Source organism: Fukomys damarensis, unplaced genomic scaffold (assembly GCF_012274545.1).
Source record: "Fukomys damarensis isolate Sample0158 unplaced genomic scaffold, DMR_v1.0_HiC HiC_scaffold_12, whole genome shotgun sequence".
Classification (NCBI taxonomy): domain Eukaryota; kingdom Metazoa; phylum Chordata; class Mammalia; order Rodentia; family Bathyergidae; genus Fukomys; species Fukomys damarensis.
The window spans coordinates 40,665,872-40,688,174 of NW_022900924.1; the positions used below are offsets into that span (position 1 = coordinate 40,665,872).

The 22,303-nt window shown below is 34.8% G+C and overlaps 1 protein-coding gene across 3 annotated transcripts in view; it reads right to left on the reverse strand.

Annotated features, from left to right (window-relative positions):
• Ccdc39 (coiled-coil domain containing 39) overlaps positions 1 to 21,665 on the reverse strand; it is a 37,913-nt gene extending 16,248 nt beyond the window's left edge. For all 3 annotated transcript variants that reach the window (XM_019206343.2, XM_019206344.2, XM_019206345.2), the window contains exons 1-11: positions 21,456 to 21,665; positions 18,398 to 18,517; positions 16,666 to 16,812; positions 15,342 to 15,500; positions 14,672 to 14,764; positions 14,449 to 14,577; positions 10,656 to 10,847; positions 6,358 to 6,461; positions 5,910 to 6,042; positions 3,217 to 3,411; positions 1,592 to 1,756 (exon numbers count right to left, since the gene is read on the reverse strand). In XM_019206343.2, the coding sequence (XP_019061888.1) occupies positions 1,592 to 1,756; positions 3,217 to 3,411; positions 5,910 to 6,042; positions 6,358 to 6,461; positions 10,656 to 10,847; positions 14,449 to 14,577; positions 14,672 to 14,764; positions 15,342 to 15,500; positions 16,666 to 16,812; positions 18,398 to 18,517; positions 21,456 to 21,545 (1,527 nt within the window). In that variant the 5' untranslated portion in view covers positions 21,546 to 21,665. The remainder of the gene's footprint in view (positions 1 to 1,591; positions 1,757 to 3,216; positions 3,412 to 5,909; positions 6,043 to 6,357; positions 6,462 to 10,655; positions 10,848 to 14,448; positions 14,578 to 14,671; positions 14,765 to 15,341; positions 15,501 to 16,665; positions 16,813 to 18,397; positions 18,518 to 21,455) is intronic.
• Positions 21,666 to 22,303: the final 638 nt, after the last annotated feature.

Sequence of the window (22,303 nt, forward strand, 5' to 3'; positions counted from 1 at the left end):
AAGTACATACTATAATAAACATGTCTTGTTTTAATATACTCTTCAATATTTATTGATATTTAATTATATACTCTTCAATATTTATAGTAAACAGATATTTTAGTCTCCCATCATGCTAAAGCTCTAATATAATATACATGGATATTCACAGAGAAACTTTTTCACTTTATCATCTATTGATGTTTTAGGTTTAGTCTGAGTTCAGTAATTCTAGGGACTACATATAGTTTCACTCCAACCTAAATTCTTAAGTGCTCACCATTATGATATAGGACCATACATTTTATTTCATTATAGCGTCACCATTCCCTTTCTGGAATGTTCGATTCTACTCAAGTCCTAGACGGCAAAATTAGTACAGAGAGCAGAGAACCCAGGTTGACAGTATAAACTCTGGATGCAAGGGGCCTTAATTATATATTAGCCACGTGATACTTATGGGCAATCTACCCTTCCTCAGTTTCCTCATCTCTAAAGTGGAGATGAGCACAGTTCTCACCTCCCTGATTTGTCTTGAGAACTAAAGAAATTATTGTCAAAAAGTATACACAACAATGCTTGACACACCAGAGTGCCATGTAAATGCCAGCTGCTACTGTATAATTCTATTTCTATACAGAAAATACTTGATAAAATCAAATTCCGTCAGATGCACACATAAGTCAGACATACCAGCACCAGTTTCTAGTTTTACATGAAATCGCTTCCCTTTTCCCACTCAGAACCCAGAATAATGTCTACTCTTACTCCCCTCTTGCTTCCTAAATGAAGACTTTCTAGTTCCAAGATACCATGCGCGCTCGGGCCCTCCCCACCCCACACATTGCTCGGCCTTTCTCGTTGCTTGTATTTTTCTGAAGCATCAGGATTTCAGCCAGAGAGTAAGAAGAGAAGTAAATCTGGCATCAAGATGTGGCTTCATTAAACTGCAGCCTTCCAAGCTTCAGGAAAATTCTACTTACAACCACTAGAGGGCACTCATCACTAGTCTTTCCCGCCAAAACTAACATGTAACGTCCTCCCAGGTTTTCACCTGTCCTGGTCCCTGTTCTCACTCCCTAAAGTGTACTCCCAGGTAAACTTCAACAAAATTTTACGTTACAACAAACATAGTAAAATTCCTAAAGATGATGAGTATTATCACCTTTCCTAGTACAGTCATTGTAAATATTCTAAGCAATTTGTGGAATAATAATAAATTTCTCCAGATGAGACTTCTGACTTATGGACAATTAAGATATTTAGTAGGATAGAAGCTGTTCTAGACAGTGTACTCTTTAAGAGTATTTTGAAGTCACGTGGATCTGAGATCAAACCCGACCTTTCCTCTCCATGTATTAGCTGTGTAACTGGACAAATTGCTTAATCTGTAAAATGGGTAATAAATAGTATCTTAAATGAAATAAAACAGCAGAGACACTTCATGCAGTAGCTATCATAGAGTAAATGCTTAGTCAGTAGTAATGCTACATCCAGAAGTCATTACAGGATACCCTGAGAAAAGTAGTCTTTGGACCATGTCGACTTAAAAGAGAATGGGTAATAACTCAATACTGAAAACAAAAATAAAAAAGTCTTTTGGCTAAGTTACGTGAAGTTTCTTGATCTGTGTTTCCAAAAGGTCAAATGTAGACTTTTTCTCTTCCAGTGATTTCTTAAGTTCAACAATTTTTGCTTTCAGAGCCTGTTTTTCTTCTGAATTAATTTCTCCCTTTAACCGTGACATTCTTCGTTCCACTTGTTGAACGTAAAAGTCCTGTGTGGTAGTTTTTTAAAAGGCGTCAGGAAGGAGATACAAACAATTTAAAAGCATATCTGTAAATGTAAAAGTAGTGAATATTTTCTTGAATTTTTACCCGGGTGTCATTATTTTTGAAAGTCATTTTTGTCCTTCAGTAATTCAAGATAAAATTCTTACTCTAAGGGAGCAACAACAAATTATTCTTCAACAATCAAGATGCATGACGAGGCAGAAATAATCTGAAAATATAACCAGTCAGTGGATGTTTATCACACTCTATTAGTACCTTAGTAAATCTGCTACATTTACATGGACATGGATTTTTGAGGGGACATTTTCTAAATGCAAAGAAGATAGTCACAAATACCCACAAAAGGTTTGTAGTGAATTATTTTCAAAATTATAGTTTAGCATTTGCATTTTTTTTATTGAGGTTATTGGTACATTTAGGGATACAGTACAGTTACATTCATTGTTGGGATCATGTACCTTTACATGGCAAGTCTTGATTCTCATTTTTTTCCCCTTACCTCCGCCCTCCCTTCACCCCCTCCTCCCCTCCCCATCTACAAACACTTTATTTTCACCTTTTCATTCTCTCACATTTTTTTCTTTTCCCTTTTTGTTCTTCCCCTACGTATCACACCTTCCCTACACCTTTAGCTCCTTTCCTCCCATTTCTAAATGTCAGTAATCTTATTAGAATCTTATGCATTGTTGCAGAATATTCACACCAGGGAAACTATTTGGTATTTACACATGTGGGACTTATTTATTTCACTTAGGAGTATATCTTCAATATGTATCCATTTTCCTATGAATGAATCTATTCTCTCGCTCTTTATGGCTGAGTAATATTCCATTTTATAGAAAAACCACAGCTTCTTTATCCAGTTTCCAACGGATGGGCAAATAGGTTGTTTCCAAGATTTAGCTATTACAAACTGTGCCGCTATAAACATGGGTGCACATACTTCTCTGTGATGCATTTTTAAGAAACTGACAATATCAGATGAGGAAATTAAAATTATGTATACATATATATAATACATACATACATACAAAATTTTTAAAAACTAAAAAAAAATAGTTGCACTCTATTGGCCTTGGGAGTAGGTAGGGATGGGGTGGGTACCTATGTTTATACAAGTAAGAATCAACATCAGTTTTTCTAGGTTACGGATATCCCATAACCTCTTTTGTTTCACTCTGGGTCCACATGTCCCAGGTTTATTTAAAACATGAATGACCTTTAATAGACTTGTCTTTCCTCTTCCTGTTTACTTATGATGGAGGAAACCAATAGCTTTTAAGTCTCCCCTGCCCTTCTGCAGACCTAAAGCCATATCCCACGTAGCATCTGTCTGTATTTCCAAAGACTGCTTAGAAATCTTTGTTTTCTTAGGATGCTGGATATCTTGACCATCACAACTATAAGAAATCCATATGGAGATATCTGCACAAGTAACACCTACCTGACTGTACATAATTTCTTGCTGTTTTAAGGTTTCAAAATCCAGTTTATGTAACTGATTGTTGAAATGTTTCAGAGTAGAATGGGTTCCTTCAATTTCTGATACAAGAGCTTTTTCTTTCATCGTCTCAGTCTGTAACTGCTGAACTTTCTTGAACAGCACATCTTTAACTATGTTCAATTGAACTTCTATTTCCTGATGAAAATAATAATTATAGTTGTTAACGAAATTAGAATATTTTGAAATGTTTTATTTATATGAATATTGTAATTGTAGAGCTCATAAACAAAAGAGACCTTCTCACCAACATTTTAGCCCTTGATAATATAAACCCCTTTCTACAAATTCTCAGCATTTCTTACAGCCTATTCTAGTAGACTAGGTTAATAGTTTTCATTCCTGTATCACGCGCCTTGACCTGTCATCTTAATTCCATTCCACATTTCCCTAGCCTCGGAACTAGGTAACTCCATCGGTTCCTCAGGAGAGAGGACTGGTGGGCGGGGAGAGGACCACTGGAGACAAATAACTCGTAACTTCACAAAGTTTCCTGGCAGATTGAAGGTATAACAGGGAAGAAATTACATCACCCAACCTCCATCTTCTGGGGGGTACTATCAAGCGATGATCAGGTTTTAAACCATCAGTTCTCCAATGGATGAAAAGGTAGGAAAAGATATGAATTGAATGGTATAAACAATACCACTATGGATGCTAACCTGATTCTGCTAAATGAAGAATTGAGAAGAGATACACAAAAAAGAGCATTATGTGGTGCTTCCAACATAGAGACACAAGAGATGGTAAATAACATTAAGAGCATAGATAGTAGTCAAATACACTAAATAACTTAGAACTGATGAGTGTCGAATTTTTATTACTTTTGGATAAAATTTATTAAATTGTAAGCCTATATCATGTGATTTTTAAATGTAGCTATGGTTAGCAGCCAACTACACCACTCCTGAAAATTTAATTCTTAGCTTTTGTGAACTGTAGGGGTGGGCCCAGTGCCCTATCAGCATACTCATCGCTCACATTTTATGTCCTGTTGGTCTCAGTACCATGTGCAGCCCTGGAAAAGAGGGACAATCCTCAATTCCCAGTGCTCCCCAAGAGGTGAGTATATCTTGATCTAGAGGCTTCATGACCAAAATATTCTAGATTTCTAATTGCTCCAATCAACTGACAGTTATCTTTAAATGTCAAAATAACTTGTTTTTATATCCAAATAAATATATTGCTCCTTTCCATCAAATAAAGCTCAACATGAAACAAAAGAAGTGTGCCATTGACCACTCAAATCTCACAAAGCAAGAAATATCTGGGATTCAGTGCATGATCTTTCATATAATAACTGGCATTGCGTTTAAGACCTTCTAAAAGAGGGCCTGGCAGTTTTCCATCAGTGGGTGGTCATAAGTAAGAATCTATCCAAAAACGATGGGGCATCATGTTTTTCCAAATGAACAAAAACAACAGCAACAATGAGAAGATGACATGACCCTGCTACACACAGGACCAGCAGTATACCAGCTCTCAGTACTTTTTTTCTCACTTAGCTAATTTCTTCAAAAATGTAAGAGTTCTTTTTATTCTCTTTGATCAAAAAGTCTAATTCATATGAATTTCACAGTCTTTCCAGAAAGTTCTAGTACAAGTTTCTAGTAAGTCCTAATATTGTCCCAGTTCATGTGACATAGACAATCATGCTCTTAGGGGAAGAAAATACATTTTTTAAAATGTTCAATTTGTATTCAGAAATCACATATGTCAAGAATTACTCAGGGATTTTACAGCATACTGAGGGAATAATTCTGTCTAAATAAAAATAGAGCCATCATTTATATAAGCCTCATAAAATGTTCAGCTACTTAGCTCACATCTTAAATTATTCTTTCTTCTTCCTCCTCTGGCTCCTAAAATAGAGTAAAAGCAAGAAGTAGTGCCTGCCATAATATGTCACACTTAAAGGTCACTGTGAAATTATCAAAGAGAAAATGGTGAACCAGACTTTTCTACTTTATCAAAAATTTGCTTTCATGCTACCACTACACCAGAGATTGGAGTAGAACAGGCTGCCAGGATAGTTAATAAAGTACACCCTTAAAACACACTTCAGAGTCCATTTGCCAAGACATGATGCCAGATTGTAAGGGGTTAAAGACACAACAGATGATGAAACACAGATAATGAGGGTTGGTAGTATTGCGGATTGAACCCAGGGCCTTCACATTGAGCTACACACCCACAGCCTCTTTTTTTGTCTTAGTTTTGAGACACGATCTCACTAAATCACCGAGATCACCAGGCCGGGCTAGAACTTGTGATTCTCCTACCTCAGCCTTCCACAACAAGAGAATTTAATCATAAACTAAACTAAAATAAAATGATAATCAGGTGGAAAGCAGTTATAAAACAAGGACAGTTTTCAAGATATATATGCAATGCCCCAATAGAAATATGAATAGCAGGGACATAGACACAGTAGGTATTGGAAAGAAATAGAATCTAGGGCACAGTGAAAAGGCTCCCTTGAAGACATTAAAGCTAAATGCTAAAAATACAAAGGAACCTCTTAAAATTTTTTCTCGTCCTCTGATTAGGAAGAATCTAATTAATTAGGCTTTCAAGAGTCTAATTCACTCCTGGTAAGTTTGCTGTAAGTTTTTAAAATTAAATGTAAACTTTACCTTTAGACCTTTTTCCTCTTCTCTTAGCATATCTTCCAAATTGGTGGCCTTCTCTTCCGCAGACATGGTTTTCTCACTTATCTGATTTAATTTTTTTCTAATGACCTGATTATGATTTTTAATTTTTTGTAACCTAGATACAGAAAAGATAGAGGAAAAATAGACATCATGCCTAGAAAGTATTTAATGTAAACAAGAGTTCATCCTGATGTCTTTATATAATTAGAAGTTTTCTTTTGCTATAAACCTTTTTTATTACCACCATACATCCAAAAAAACTATAAAAGTATTTATCTTGAGTTTCTGTGATTAAAAAAAAGCCAGGAAATTTTTAACCTTAATAATGCAATAGCTGTAATATTGCAATTATTTAACAAAATATAATCTTAAGTATTATAATGACTTTTCTAGAGGTAATAAAATCATTTAAGTAGATTTTTTTTCTTACCTTTGTCTTTCTTCATAACTGTCCTTCTTTATTTTGGAAATATTTTTCCTCAAAGCTTCTAAATCACTGGAAGTTCTATTCACAGTGGCTTTTAAAGAATCCAGCTATTTATTAGTTAACAAACAAAAATTACAAAGTTACTGTATATATTATAGTTTCATTTCTGAGAATTTCTGTCTGCCCACTTTGTTTTAACATATATGACACTCAGAAACAGTAACTCTTTGTGTATTAATATATATTTACAGATCTTGTTATTTATTCTCATATCAAGCTTTAAACGGCCTTGTTTTGTAATATGAAAAAACTATAAATAGCTACCTATATAAAAAGTAAATGCAGAAATGTCCAATATTCTGAGACTTGCTCAGGAAGAAGACATCACAAGATTCAAGATAAACTGATGTGCATATATGAATTGTTTATGATAATCATAAGAAGTTTAGCTGGATTTGGAAAAATCTCAAGAGATTCTAACTCATAATCCTTCTAACTATACACATCCTCCTAATGACACATATTTTATAGTTAATCAAAATTATTAAAACAAATCCAAGGCATGAATTTTCTCATTCATAACATTGGAAAAACTTGCACTCCAACCAAAGATATTAGAACTACTAAATCTAATAAAATTGTAAGACACAAAATCAACGTACAAAAAACAGTTCATTTCTATACACTAACAATGAATTTTCTGAAAAAAATTAAAAATCTATTTGCAATAGCATGAAAAGAATAAAAAACTTACAAATTAAATCAAGTAAGTAAAAGATCTATACATGGAAAACTATAAAATGTTGATGAAAGAAATTATATAATATACAAATAAAGGGAAAGATATTCTATTTCATGGATTGGAAGAAATTATACTGCCAAAATGTCCATACCATCTAAATTTCTCTATAGACTCAACATAATCCCTACCAAAATTCCAATGTCATGCTTCACAGAGGCAGAAAAAAACAATGCTAAAATTTATTTGAAACCTAAAAAGATTTCAAATAGCTAAAGAAATCTTGAGCAGGAAAAACGAAGCTGGAGTAATCATACTTCCTGACTTCAAACTATATTAGAAAGTAATACAGCAACCAAAATAATATTCAACTAGCATAATAAAAGTCACATTGACTAGAGATAGAACAGAAAACAGAAATTAGAAATAAATGCACACATATACAGTTACAATTGTCAACAAAGATACCAAGAAATCACAATGAAAAGGGTAGACTCTCCCATAAATGGCTTTGGGGAATGATGAACACACACATGCAGAATAATAATATAGGGCCTTTCTCTTTCTCCATATATAAAAATAATTCAAAATGGACCAAAGGTCTTAAATGTAAGATTTGATACTATAAAACTCCTGGAAGAAAACATATGGGAAAAGGTCCTTGACACTGGTGTCCACAATAATTTTTTGGATATGCCATAAAAACATAAACAAGCAGGACTGTCCAACTAAAGTTTATGCTCAGCAAAAGGAAAAGTCACAATGAAAAGACAACATGCAGAATGGGAGAAAATATTTGCAAATTATCTGCCCGTTAAGTGATTAATCTCCAAGATACACAAGGAACTCATACAACTCAATATTAATAACAGCAGTAACAATGATGACACAATTTAAAAATGGGCCTGAACATTTTTTTAAAAGATATTAAATGGCCAATAGGTATATGAAAAGATGTTCAACATCACTAACCATCAGGAAAATGCAAGTCAAACTGTTGTGCGATATTACACCGTCACTGCTAAGATGGCTGTTATCAAAAAGTCAAAAAAATAAGTGCCAGCAATGACGGGAATGCTTTCACACTTTTGGTTGAAATGTAACATGTTACAGCTATTATGAAAAACATAAGTTCCTTGAAAAACTAAAACTGGAACCAACATATAATCCAGGATTCCTACTTCTGAGTATATATGAAAAGGAAATAAAATCAGTATGTTAAAGAGATATCTAGACTCCCATGTTCTTTGCACACTATTCATAATAGCCAAGATATGGAAACAACCTAAGTGTTCATAAACAGATGAATAGATAAAAAAGTGATGTTATGGGCCGGGGATTTAGCTCACCGGTTCGGTGGCCTGCCTTGCAAGCACAAAGACCCGAGGTTCAATCCCCGGTACCAAAAAAAAAAAAAAAAAAGTGATGTTATTTTATACACACACACACACACATGAATATTATTTAGCCTTACGTAAACAAGGAATTATCCCATTTGCAATAGTACAGACAAAACCCGAGGCATTATGCTAAATGAAATAGGCCAGGCAGAGAAGGACAAACAGAGTATAATCTCATTTAAAAGTGGAACGTAAAAAATAAGTTGGATACACAATACCAGGTTAAAGAATGATGATTACCAGGAGTTAGATATTGGTCAAAGGATACAAATCTTCAGTTACAAGATGAATAAGTTCTTAAAATCTGAAGTATAGCATGGTTAACAATCTACTATATACTTGCAATTTGCTAAGACAATAGATCTTACATATTCTCACCACAAAAATGCATTACATGTGCGATGAATATAAGAATTGACATGATCATAGTAATATTTCACATATCTGTCAAAACATAGTTTGCACCATAAATATATACAATTTTTACTTGTCCATTATCCCTCAAAGCTACAATAAAAAACAAAAGAAACTTTACAATCTATTGAAGAAAGTTAAGAATAACTATCTCAAAGTACACTGTGCAAAAATATTTACAAGATAGGTCATAGGAAACAGGGAGAGAGATCTTTTATAAATAAGAAAGGGCCTAAAACATGGGGATCAAGGAGAGGGGACATAAAAAAATCAGTATGTGTGATATACATGTACCAACTCCACACAGTGAATATTTCACTATATACTGCAAACATAACTAGTGAAATAATTTTTTGATTTACAAAATTAATAATCCCCTTCCACACAAATTTATACACGCATGTTCTTAGCCATATTAGTCACAATAGCTTTAGAAAGTCTAAACAGTTCAAGTATATATCAACCAATGAAAGAACAGTGAGGTATATCCATTCAATGGAATATTATTCTGCTAGCTACTCTTCTGATACAGGATAAATGTCTAAAATATATAAAGAACTCAAGAAGGGGAGGGGAGGAGGGGGTGAAGGGAGGGCAGAGATTAGGGGAAAAAATGAGAACCAAGACCTGTCATGTAAAGGTACCAGATCCCAATAATGAATGTAACTGTACTGTATACCTAAAATGTACCAATAAACTCAATGAGGGGAAAAAAAGCTGAAAAATATTAACTCAAAAAAAAAAAAAACACCAAGATAAGCCAATCAATAATTGGGCAAATGCATTGAACAGACACATCTCAAAAGAAGTACAAAGGGCTAAAACAATACTGAAATTCCATCTCACCTCAGGCAGAATGGCTGTCATCACAAAAACAAAAAGCAACAGGTACTGGAGAGGAATGAGGAACCAGAACGATTCTACACTGTTGGTGGGAGTGGAAACTAGTACAACCATCAGGGGAGTAGTATGAAAAATCCCCAAGAAACTAAAAATAAAAACACCATTTGAACCAGCTATACCACTCCTTAGTGTGTGGCCAAAAGAATTAAACACATCATGCCATGGTGACACAGGCATATTCATGTTTAATACTGCACATTTCACAATAGCTAAGCTATAGAAGCAGCCTAGATAGCAGTAAACAGATGAATGGATAAAATATGGTATCTATGTACAAGAGAACATTATTCATCCATTAAAAAATAATGACATTGTGTCATTTGCAGGAAAACAGATGGAACTGGAAACCATTGTGCCAAGCAAAATAAGACTCAAAAAGTTAAATATCATGTTTCATCTTACATGAGCCATGTAAAAGAGAAGGATAGCATCACAGAGACAGAGGGAGACAATGAGGGAGATACCATCTAGACTTCTACAGATAAAAAGGAGATCAAGGGGGGGAGAGGGAATAATAGGGATGAAAATAATCAAAATACATTATGTGCATTTACCAGTACACCACTTTATTATTCTGTAATACTAATATGTACTAATAAAATATTATGCTAGATCCCTGGCATAAATGATGAAATTTTAAAAAGAGAACCTGGGCCCGGGAATTTAGTTCAGTGGCACTGTGCCTTTCTCGCAAGTGCAAGGTCCTGAGTTCCATCCGATCCCCGGTACCAAAAACAAACAAACAAACAAATGGAAGGTAATTTGTTAATGAAACGAAAGGCTTTATTCTATTTTCATAGTAATTTGTCATGAAACGTACAAACTAGTGTTTTTAGTTGACCTACCTCATCCTTCAGCTGACTTCTACCGGCTTCATGATTTTGATATGCCGTCCTATATTTTAAAACTTCACGGTCAGCAGCAGAAATTCTTTTCTCATACTCTGAATTATTCCCAATCTCATTTTCCAAAAACTTGACCTTTTCTTTAACCAAACTTTCTTTTTTTCTTATTTCCTGTTTTATCCTTGTTAATGCCTGGAACCAAAACAAATTTACATATTTGTTTAATATAAACAAACTAAAATGAAAAGGAATTCAATTTTTACTTTTTCATTATTCAGTGCTTATTTAACATTAAGAGAACACTTTTTAAAGAGATTTCATATGAGTAAAAATAAAATGTTAATATGCTACATACTAATATTTTAAAATTCATACTGTTAAAGGTCTCTATACTTTCTTGTAGCTATCTGGAACTTTGATAAAGATATGAGAAAAATCAGTGGACCTATATATATAAAGTGTAACATCTAAAAAAATTAACAGCACTAAACATTTTTTTTCATATAGAAACTTGAGCTTCAATGAAAGTTTCCAAATATTTTATAAATCGATATTTTTCATCTTTCAAAAGTAACATTTTAGCCATTGGTTTCATTAAACATATCTTCATTTCAGCTTTTTGCTTCTCTTAAGGACCAATAAGTGGAATATGCAATGGAATATTGGGAAAGTACCATGGGAACAAAGAGATGATGAATTTCACCCAAGAGTGGTCCAGAAGAGACTACCTAGGAGGCATCCTTTGAGTCAGGCCTACAAAAATAAGTAGAAACGCATCAGTACTTCAGCGTGGCTAAAGTGCAGGTGCGAGAAGGGCATGGAGTACTAAGAAAGAGTAGAATACAGATGAAAGGCATGAGACTGGAAAGGTAGAATTTAAGGTAAATTTGTGAAGAAATTCAAATGCCGTGGTCAACTTTTAAGCCATGTGAAATGAGAAGACTAATGCTGGGGAACAAAAAGACCAAATAAGACTTTTATAAGTAATATGGTGGCAACAGACTTGATAAGTTATTGGGAAAATTACCCTAAAATGTATTTCTTCTAAGTTTTCCCAAAAGGGATCTTACCAAACAACTAATCCTAGAAGATGGGGGAGGAAGATGAGTTCTTAAATCAATTAGTTTCTGAAATGCTCTGTGTAATTCTGTACATATCTGCCGACACAATGGATGCATATCTGAGATGTAATATATTTGTTAGAGACATTTTTAAATTTTAATGTAGTATTCCTATATGTTCTCTATAACAAGCCTATATGACAATTGTAGCAATACATTTATTTATTGTACTCATTCAACCAAAAAGCATGTCAGAACTTTTTAGCTTTAAATATTTCAAAAGACCATTCTAAAGTTTCTTGCATTATACTGATTTCTCTACCACTAGAGCCAATGCTTTAAAACCTACTATCACATCTATATTTCTTAGAAGTATTATTCATGCCTAAGTTATCATATAGGTAATGCTTACAAGTAATATCCCAACATTTCTACACTGGAATAAGACCATAGCAGAAAAAATATTTTCCCTCCCTAAATATTGTTTCATTTAAGAAGCCGATTTCAGGATCATATGGCCAGACTTTCCAAGAAGCCACTAAGAAGACAGGCATTATTCTGGACCAAGAGGGACAAAAGAGTTCCATTTCACTTGTACAGAATCAAAATATAACATCTCAAAATATGTCACTTCCACATATTGACCATTTTGAGGTAGGAGGTCCCAAGAAAGGCACTCAGACCTTGTGCGGGGTTGGGGGGGGGGTCACAAAAGAAAACAAGAGATGTGACAGGTATCCTCCCAGTGTCAAGAGGAATAAAAACCTTATTACCAGAGACAAGTAGAGATCCTGACCAGCAGAAATCTGTACAAATAAACCTTCTTAAACTACCTCCTATCTTCCTACTTTTCCACAATTGTCACTCTTTGTTCAAACTTACATATAAGCGCTAATAGTCACTTATTTCTTGAACTTTTCAGTTTCCTTGAGAGTTCCTTGGACATGTAAATAAAATTTGCATGCTTTCTTCTGTTAATCTATTTTTTGTCAGACCTAGCAAGAAACCCTAAGATGGTACAGCAATTTTATCTTTGCTATACAGACTAAATGTTCTAGAGGTATGGACCAGCTACCCTTCACTCACAAGAACTGATTTGCACATCTCTTCTCAACTCTGCATTCAATGGACTCACATTGGTACAGAAGTAGTTGCATCATAAAAATGCTTAAATAGGGAGTAGGTATTGTTTTATTTTGTTTTGTTCTCAGGAAGCAGTTGTTAAACACTTAGAAGTCACCCATCACCCAAAGAAACCAATTCTGAGCTCCCCTCCTTGTCTCTGATGACACAATCAGGTATCAACCTGTAAATAAAAAGCACTATGAATGGGTCCAGACAGCTATTACCTGTGTGTTCTGTCAAATCAACAGGCCAAATCAATCATTTATGAGACTGTATGAAAACGCTAATCATGTATCTATAATCTTGGGTCTGATATATTTGATTAACACAGAGAAAATGCTGGTACTTTTAATTTACATATAAGAAGCCAGACTTGATATTGAAAGCAATTAAAAAACAGATATCACTATCAGCATTAAGAATTTAAGGGGACACGTGTAAATACCAAATAGTTTCTTTGGTGTGAAAAACTATAATTGTACATAAGATCTTAATGGTATAATTGACAATGTGAAATAGGAAGAAATGGGCTAAAGGTGTAGAAGAAGTGGGAAAGGTAGGGGAAAGGAAATAAGGGAAAAGAAAAATATATAAGAAAATGAAAAAATGGAAATAAAGTGTTTGTAAATAGGGAGGGGAGGAGGGGGTGAAGGGAGGGCAGGGGTGAGGGGAAAAAATGAGAACCAAGACCTGTCATGTAAAGGTACAAGATCTCAATGATGAATGGAACTGTACTGTATACCTAAAATGTACCAACAAACTCGATGAGGGGAAAAAAAGAATTAAGGGGACCTCTTAGTAAAATTGGTTATTCCTCATTTCTCCTAGGGAAGCACTGACTGTCTCATCAGTAAAATAATGATTTCTTATGGAAACTGAAAATAAAGTAATCACAAGTAAGCCATATCTAACTGCTAGAATGCTAATATCCCTGTGTCCTGAGCTGGTTGCCTTTTCATGGAATAAATTCAGAAGAATTTAATATATCTCCTCACCCACTTTCTTTCCTCTTCAAACTCTTCATCCCAACCCCTCCTAATCTTTCCACTTTTACTCACAATATTTCATTACTTAATGATTTCCCAAAAATGTTCGGCTGAATTACCTCTAAAAGTAAAAAGTGATAACAGTAGGTCCATATCACCAGTGTACTATGTTCCTCCTCTTCTGACTTTTTACATCACTGGTGGCCCACCTTCAATGGTAAAACTTTTTTGGCCACCTAGGTTTCTTGACTGAATCTCCACCCTTATTTGTTGGTTATTTACCAAGGCTCTTTTACACCTACAATTTACCACCAAGTATCAAACATATTAAATCCCAGGCATTATGGACAACCATGTGTAAGGCAGGGCATTGGTTTTATGGCAGTAATTGTTTCACAATTAATAGATGGCAGGATCCAGTCTTTGACTATAAGCAAATAATCTTCACAAAATCACTTTTCTAAATGGATATAGAGTCAGCTCTGAAAAATATTTACCAAAACTATTAAAGTCTGTTATAAAAGTGATTTTCAGATATCAGTGTGATTTGCACTTGGAACAATGAATTAGACACAAAAGAAGCAAATATATCTGAACATTACAAGGACCAAACTACTTTACCAAGGCACAGCCATCTATGTCTCGATCCCTCTTCTGCATCTGTTCTATTGTGCTCTCCCACTGTTCAATGAGTTCTTGTCTTTCTTTATGAATCTTATGAAAATCTTGTGCTGATTTATCCAATTCTAACTGTCAAACAGAGCACAGACAACATTTCTAAGACTTTAAGTGCTTTTGCAAACATCAACTTGTAATTAAAAAATAAAAATCTTCAAGAACCAACCTGGGCAGTTAAAGTCTCTGTAAGTTCGTTGTCAAGAACTTTTCTCTTTTGATTACATTCCAAGGTCAGTCTTTCTAACTTCAGGGTCAGTGCCTATGACGTGGTTACATACAAAATATTAAAAGTTGCTAGATATCATAACAGTATTATTACACATATGTATTTATTTGATATCTAAAACAACTGTAATCTGTTTTCACATAACTTCATGAATATTTAATTGCTTCTAAAATGATTTTAATATTTTCTAAAGGAAATTAGAAAAAATGTTAAATTGTAATATGCCATTTGGAAATACCTAAAAAAATACTTTTGGTATTAAATCTCCCAGAAAATAGCAGGCTTCAAAATACTATGTTAGTATCACCAGATAGAAGTGCGTCTTAAGGAATGGTTATAATAATATCACTCAATAGTAGTACAGTCTCAAATCAGAAAACATTGTATGTAACACTCAAAGTATAGTTTAGACAAAATAGCTAAAATATCAATAAACAGTTCTAGTGTAAGGTGCTGCACACCTTTAATCCAAGCTACTTGGGAGGCTGAGGCAGGAAGATTACAAGTTCAAGGCCAGCCTGGGCAACTTGGTGAGATGCTATCTCAAAATTTAAAAAAATAAAAAATAAACCTTCTAAATCCAGATATCAGTTAAAACATCATTTCTCACCCTAATTTTATTATCATCTTGCTGAGCGTATTTCTGAAGAGTGAGGGCATCACTATCTTTATGAGCTGATTCTTCTAGCCAGGCCTCCAGTGCTTGCTGGTCCCAGTTCATTTGACATTTCAAACCATCCAACTTTTGAGTAGCTTTAAATATGCCATTCTAATTTCCCAGGAATGTGAGAGAAAGGGGAAATTGCAAAATATTATTTACTATACAGACTATAACAAAATATATATTAAAGACTACAGAAAATATTCAGAAGAAATCCTGTCCCTAACTGCCAGATGTTTATAATACACCATTTTAAATCATATAACTACCATCCTTGTATTTTAATTCTTTAATTGTAAAATAGAGAACATTTGAGTGTACAAAGTTGAGAACAGAAGTTAACCAAAGTTTTATTTAAAAAGGTTTTAGACTGCCACCTGCCTCGCAAGCACAAGGGCCCGAGTTCAATCCCCAGTAGAAAAGAAAAACAAAGGCTTTAGACTTTTAAGACATTCTCTGTTATTCCAGCAAAGCCACCCCAAATACACTAAGATTGCATATAAGAATAATAGTCTTAATATGCTAACAAAGAGCCACACGATACATTCCTTTCTCTCAGCCCCATTTCTAATATTTGTTCTCCCAAAGGGGTTTCAAGTATAGAAACTTTGAAAGCACTTCTAATTTTATACTAGTAAAAAAAACAAAAATATTCGTAAATTTGGCCATTTGCTGAATCTAGATTCATAAAAGTGAGAACAATATATAAACAAATATAAATTAATAGATATGTAATTTAACTGCACATATAAATATTACATTGCATTATTGTAAAATAAGTATGTGAAAATGTATACACATACATATGTGTATTTCTGTATACATGCATATGTAAAGAGAAGAGCTCCCAAATCAAGTAACTGAAAACGGAAGAATGAGAAATAGGTGAAGGTAGTTTAATATTAGAGTCACAAAGCCTAAAAATTAAAATAGAAGGTAGAAATTTTAAATGAAATTCACACTAGAATTGATGTTGATGGTTAAAATATAACACTTACATGTCAAGTGGGCCTCGTATTTTATAACAGGTGGCCAACATGATACTTTAAATATAGCAAGTCTCCGTAAGTGATAAATGAATAATGGGGGGAAATGTAGTATTTTATTGTTATTGCATTCAAATCACAACTCCACATCACTTCATTTTCCAACCAATTCAAATCAATGTCAAGAAACTAAGGACTACCTTTCCTATACAAAAAATAAAATCAATGCTCATCTATTGAGAGAGAGGTACAGTAGTATAAACTTTAAGTAACATTTCAGCACATACTTCCTTGTCAGTTTTCTGTTCTCGTATGGAAATTATCTCATTTTCTAGTCGTTGTATTTCACTCTTTACTCGTCCCAATTCTCTTTCAGCAATGGCCTTAAAATGTTCTTCACTTTCAATCTCATTCTCCTTTGCTTTGAAAAGAGACTGCAGAGTAATACACACAATGGTAGTAGTTTTAAAATTCTACTATTATAAAATATTTATAATAATCTATTAGGCAAAAAGAAGTTCCCTCCAATGCTTAGATTAAGAACTATTATCTCCACTATGATGAAACCATAACGTTAGGCTGTGATTATGGTGTGGTTAACATTGCTCACTAGTGATAAATAAGAGTGTCAAGCCTCAGACTGCCCAGAGGAAATATCATCAACAGTCTTCAGATACTATGTTCATTTAGGAAAACTGAAGAAAACCATAGCTTATGTGGTGAGGCCTAAAAACTATAACACATTATTTATAAGTAAGAAATAATCAATTAAAAATAATTGAAAAAAGGAATGTTTATATTATTGATCACATATTATAATTAACAGATAATTTTAAAATATTTTAAAACTGATGGTGGTAAATGTTTCTTAAAGCATATTAGTATACGACTGTACTTTGTTTTTTTTTAATCTCATAAAAATTTTTCTTGACTAATGATGTTGTAATGCCTCAGTTAATACTCTCGCTATTAATTTTATACCACTAGTAGTACTAACACTGCTATTGTTATAGGAAGTTTATCACCTTTTGTCTCTATTTAATCCAGGTTTGTTTATTCAAGTTTGATGGTAATAAGATATACCGACAGTGATCCTATCTCTCACTTCTCCAAATCACTAGTTTAATAACTTCAGGAAAATTGTTGCTCCAAATAATTTATCAATTATGCAAACAAATCAGGATCGAAGAGTACTGCTTACATCAGTATTATTTCAAATGTTTATTAAATATGCAGTTTCCTAGTAAGATGTGCAAACTATTAAAAATACCTACATAGAGTTATAAATTGTTTTTAGAAACATGGCTTTATTCATTTTAAAGAATTACCAATTTTTCTCAGAAAAGTAGATGAACATTTTTTTTTTAATTGACAAGGAAGCCCAATGCTGATTTGTCAAGTTACCTGGTTTTCTGGGCATCATCAGGGAATGAATCTCTACACCTCAATAAATTATTCTTAAAACAGAAACTTATTTCACTACTCCAAGTTTTAATTTAATTACATTTGTGTTGACGTTTCTAAAATGCATTTCCAAGTTATCTTAAACAGTCTACAACATAATTTAACTTTTTAATCTCCTGATTATCATTAAAATTTCACTTCTTGAACTATACTAAAAAAACTTTGAAGCCATAAAGGCTACTGCAGTATGCAGGGTGGAGTGGGCTGAAAAATTGAAAAGGAGTACAGATCTATTCCACATTATCTAAGCTCTGTTTCTACTTATAGCTATCATTTCTCACTGCCATTGTTGTACCCTTCTTATATAAATCTGCTGCTATTACATGAGATTGTTTGGTTAATTTCCCCTTTAATTTGAATTAATTTCTGCTAAAAATTGGTAGAAGTAATTTGTTCCTCAAACCTTTTTGTATCTACTTTCACACTGAAGGTTATGTTCAAGTTGGATTATGCTAGCCTTCTATATCTCTAACATAAAATCACAGATATAAACTGACCGTGAAACAGCCCATGCCTACATGGGTATAATCAACATAAATTTCAATATTACCATACCTGTGTAAATGAGAATTCTTGCTTAACATTTTTGAAGTGAGAATTCATAGCATTAATTCGATCCTCATAGTCATGTAGCTGCTCTTGCAAGTTTGATTTTTCATTCTGCAGCTTTGATAACTGTAAATAATAAATGCTGTGATCAAAGTCCTATTAAGTTTTACCACATTTTAAATTTTTTTAAAAATTAAATGTTTGTCTTGTCACAGTCTGTTAGTGATACTATAACAAAAGTACTATAGATTAAGCCGGGTGTGGTGGCACACACCTGTAATCCCAGCACTGGGGAGGCTGAGGCAGGAGGATGTCTGTGAGTTCGAGACCAGCCTGGGCTACACAGTGAGTTCCAGAGCAGTCTGAACTACATAGTGAGACCCTGTCTCAAAAAACCAAAAAAACAAAAACAAAAACAAAAATAAAAAAACAGATTTGGTGGCTTAAACAACAGAAATTTATTCATCACAATTTTGAGGGCTGAGAATTCTAAGATCAAAGTGTCCACAACCCTGGTTTCTGAGGAAGCCTGGCTTCTTAGTATACACACAGATGCCTTCATGACAGAGAAAAAGATCATTTGTCTGTTATCTCTTCTATTACAGGCACTAAACTCATTTATAAGGGTTCCAGTCCCATGACCTCATTACCTCCCAAAGTCCCTACCTCCAAAACTATCACACTGGGGATTAGGACTTCACCATATGAGTTTGAGAAGGACACAAAAATTCCATCATAAAATTTTGCTTCTCTAAATCTCCATGGGAACTTCTAAGATCTATATTTTAAAGGCAAAACAGTGTTGTCATTTGAAGAATACTATGGGAAAGTAACACAAAACAGAAATCACTCTTAGAATTGCAGCGATAGCGGGATCCATTTCTAAAATGCATTTTTTTCATACAGGAGTATTATATTTTTACAGGGCAAAAATGAGATTCTTTTCCATAACTAAACCACAAGGTTCTCACATGAACAAGCGCATGCTAGCAAGGCAGAAAGAGATAGAAAAGGAGGGAGTGGTGGGAGTGGAGGGAGGGGAAGGGGCAGAAGCCACACGTTTTAGTAGCAGCTATATACCAGGTATGATTTCTCCTCCCTCAGCTTCTTTTCCAAATTCATACACGTAGTTTAAGCTGAACAGAAGTGCTCTTGTGTGCTTAGAATCTATGTCTTAGTATAGTTTGTCCCTGAGCTGGGGATTTGGCTCAGTGGTTCTCCTGCCTGCCTCACAAGTGCAATGGCCTGAGTTCGATCCCCAGTACCCCCCCCAAAAAATATATATAGTCCTTGAATGAGAACCTCTAGTAACAACAAAACAGCAACAATATTAAACAAGCAAAATGAAAATTTGAAAAATTGCAAAACAGTTTCTCAAAACCATTGGAAGATGCCACGCTTCCAAGCAGTATAAAAACTCAACAAAGGAAAAACATACTTCTTCATAATCAAACATCTCCAAAGTTATGGTACCTCTGTACAACAAAGTCCACTGAAATGTGCAATAAAATACTAAAATTTTTATCTAGGGAAAATACTAATGTATTCGTTTATGTCCTATATTTTATTAAGCTCATGAATATTAAATATTAGCTTTTAGAATTATTACATATTTGTCATAGATTTTATATACATATTTCTTATATTAGCTATTTCGTTTATTTCAATTTTGAGATTTAAATCCCCCTTTTATTCACTTCACCATAACTTTAATGTATCAAGATGAGTTATTAATTACTTTTGTGACTTAATAATGAAAGTATGCAAGGCTATCTATATATTTTATCTACGTAAGATTTTGGTATTTTCCATGGATCTGAACACAGACCAGTCCTGTTAAACGTTGTTTTCTAAAAATAGGTGTCATTGTTTGTATCTAAAATGTTCCCCGAAAGTTTGTGTTAAAGGCTTGACCCCCCTCAATGCAGCAATGTTCAGAAATGGGGCCTAGATGATTGGATCATGGGGATGCTACCTCATCAACTGATGAATCCATTGATGAATTCATAGCTGAATAGCTATTAGGAGGTGAGGCTTTGTTAGAAGTAGGTCACTGAGCATGTACCTTTGAGGGGTATATTGGGACGCTGATCCCTTTCTCTCTCCTCTTCTTCCTGGCCTCCACGGGTGAGCAACTTTCCTCCACCACATCCTCTGCCATGATGTTTTTGTCTCACCACAGTTCTTACAGCAATGGAGCTAACTATGAACTGAAATCTCTGAAACCACGAGCCAAAGAAGCCTTTACTGTCTTTCAGTTATTCTCAGGCATTTTTCAACAATAATAGAAAGTTAACACAGAAAGTTGGTACTAAGAAATAGGGTCATTGCTATGACTACGCCTATAACTATGTGGTTCAGAACACTTTGGAACTGGTGTACAAGGTATGTTGGACAAGTTTGGAGACGCAGACTTGAAAAGCGTTACAGTGTTGTAACCCAAACCGAATGGTCAGTTTTTGTGGGAGCTCAAAAGATCCAAGTGCTATGAATTGTAGTTGATGTAAGTTTGTCTTTACAACACAAAATATTTTATATCAGTCTGTGACAACTTGATCCTCACTCGGAAAATTCTAAACTGCACACTTTACGCTCTTGTTAGAATGTCCTTAAAAACATACCATTCAGCTTTAAACATCACAGGAAGAAACTCACAAAGAATATCAACTTGAACATGTTTTGCTTGCGAACATATGCAAATAAGTGTTGCTATGCAAACCTCCAAAATCCCCCTTCCAAATAGTGCTTAATTTCAAGAAAAGCTAAAGCAGGCATGGAAGCCTCTCCTCTCCAGACCAGGAGTCTAGAAGTGAGTAAGTGGAATACGTGAGAAGGGAATAAGGATCCAGGTTTTATAACTCTGAATAGCAACTACTGTTTCAGTAAAAATTTAAAACGCTGAACAATTACCCAAAGGAGCAAGGTGAGAGGAAGAACGTGGTCCAGGGGAGCAAAAACCAGAATAAAGGATGAGATTAGCTAAGGACAAAAATAAAAGGGCTGGGTTGACGCTGCCAACCAGCAAACACCTTCAACAATCCTCTTTCTTCCTTCAAGTCTTTACCTGATCTTCCAGCATTTTGTTCCCTGCGTTTGCCACAGGGAGGGCAAACCCATCCTCCCAATGCAGCTCCGCCAGGAACTCCCTACTCATGGCAAATGGATGGGGAACTCGAGATAAACAGCAGAAAAAAAAACAAAAAACCGCCTTCTCCTCTGGTGGATGATACCCGAGTGCAGCTGAGGAATCAGCAAAGTTGCAGCCAGAGCGCTGGCAACCGTCTCTCGTCCTTAGTTACCAAACAGGAAGAGCTTGGGCAAGTAGGCGGAACTTCCTGTTGGGATCCTTTCCCCCACCCCCACCCCACCCAGCGCACACGTTTCCTGTTGGAGGAATCCGTGTTCGACAGCTCTTGTTAATAGAGCAACTTCTCCCTATGAATTCTCCTAGATTCACTTTCAACCTAAAGGCGGCTCGGGTCGTTAAATGCCCTAACTGCCCCAGAGGGTGTAGGATCTGTGGCCCTGGTGCCGGCCTGAGGATCCCTGGGTCCTTGGACCTCGCTACGCAGCTCTTTCAACAACCTGCGGTAGAGGAGCGCTAACAAGGATAATAAATCTGTTTTATTTCCAAATGAAGCTCCATTCGGGGACCCAGAGGTCCTCAAACCGGTACCGGAACCACCGGCTTAGGGTCCTATGTCAATATTTAAAGATGTGGACTTTTATATAGAAATCCTTTTCTCTAAAAAATCTAGGTAACAGGACCCACATTACCGAAAGACAATATGCAGTTGGAAAGGCGCCCCCTAAAGTTGGCAAGCATTTTGTCAGTTCACTAGTTTGAATTTACCGACTTGCCCTGGATAGTTAGTCTCTGTTGTATAGCACCTCAGGACTAGAAAGAACAAA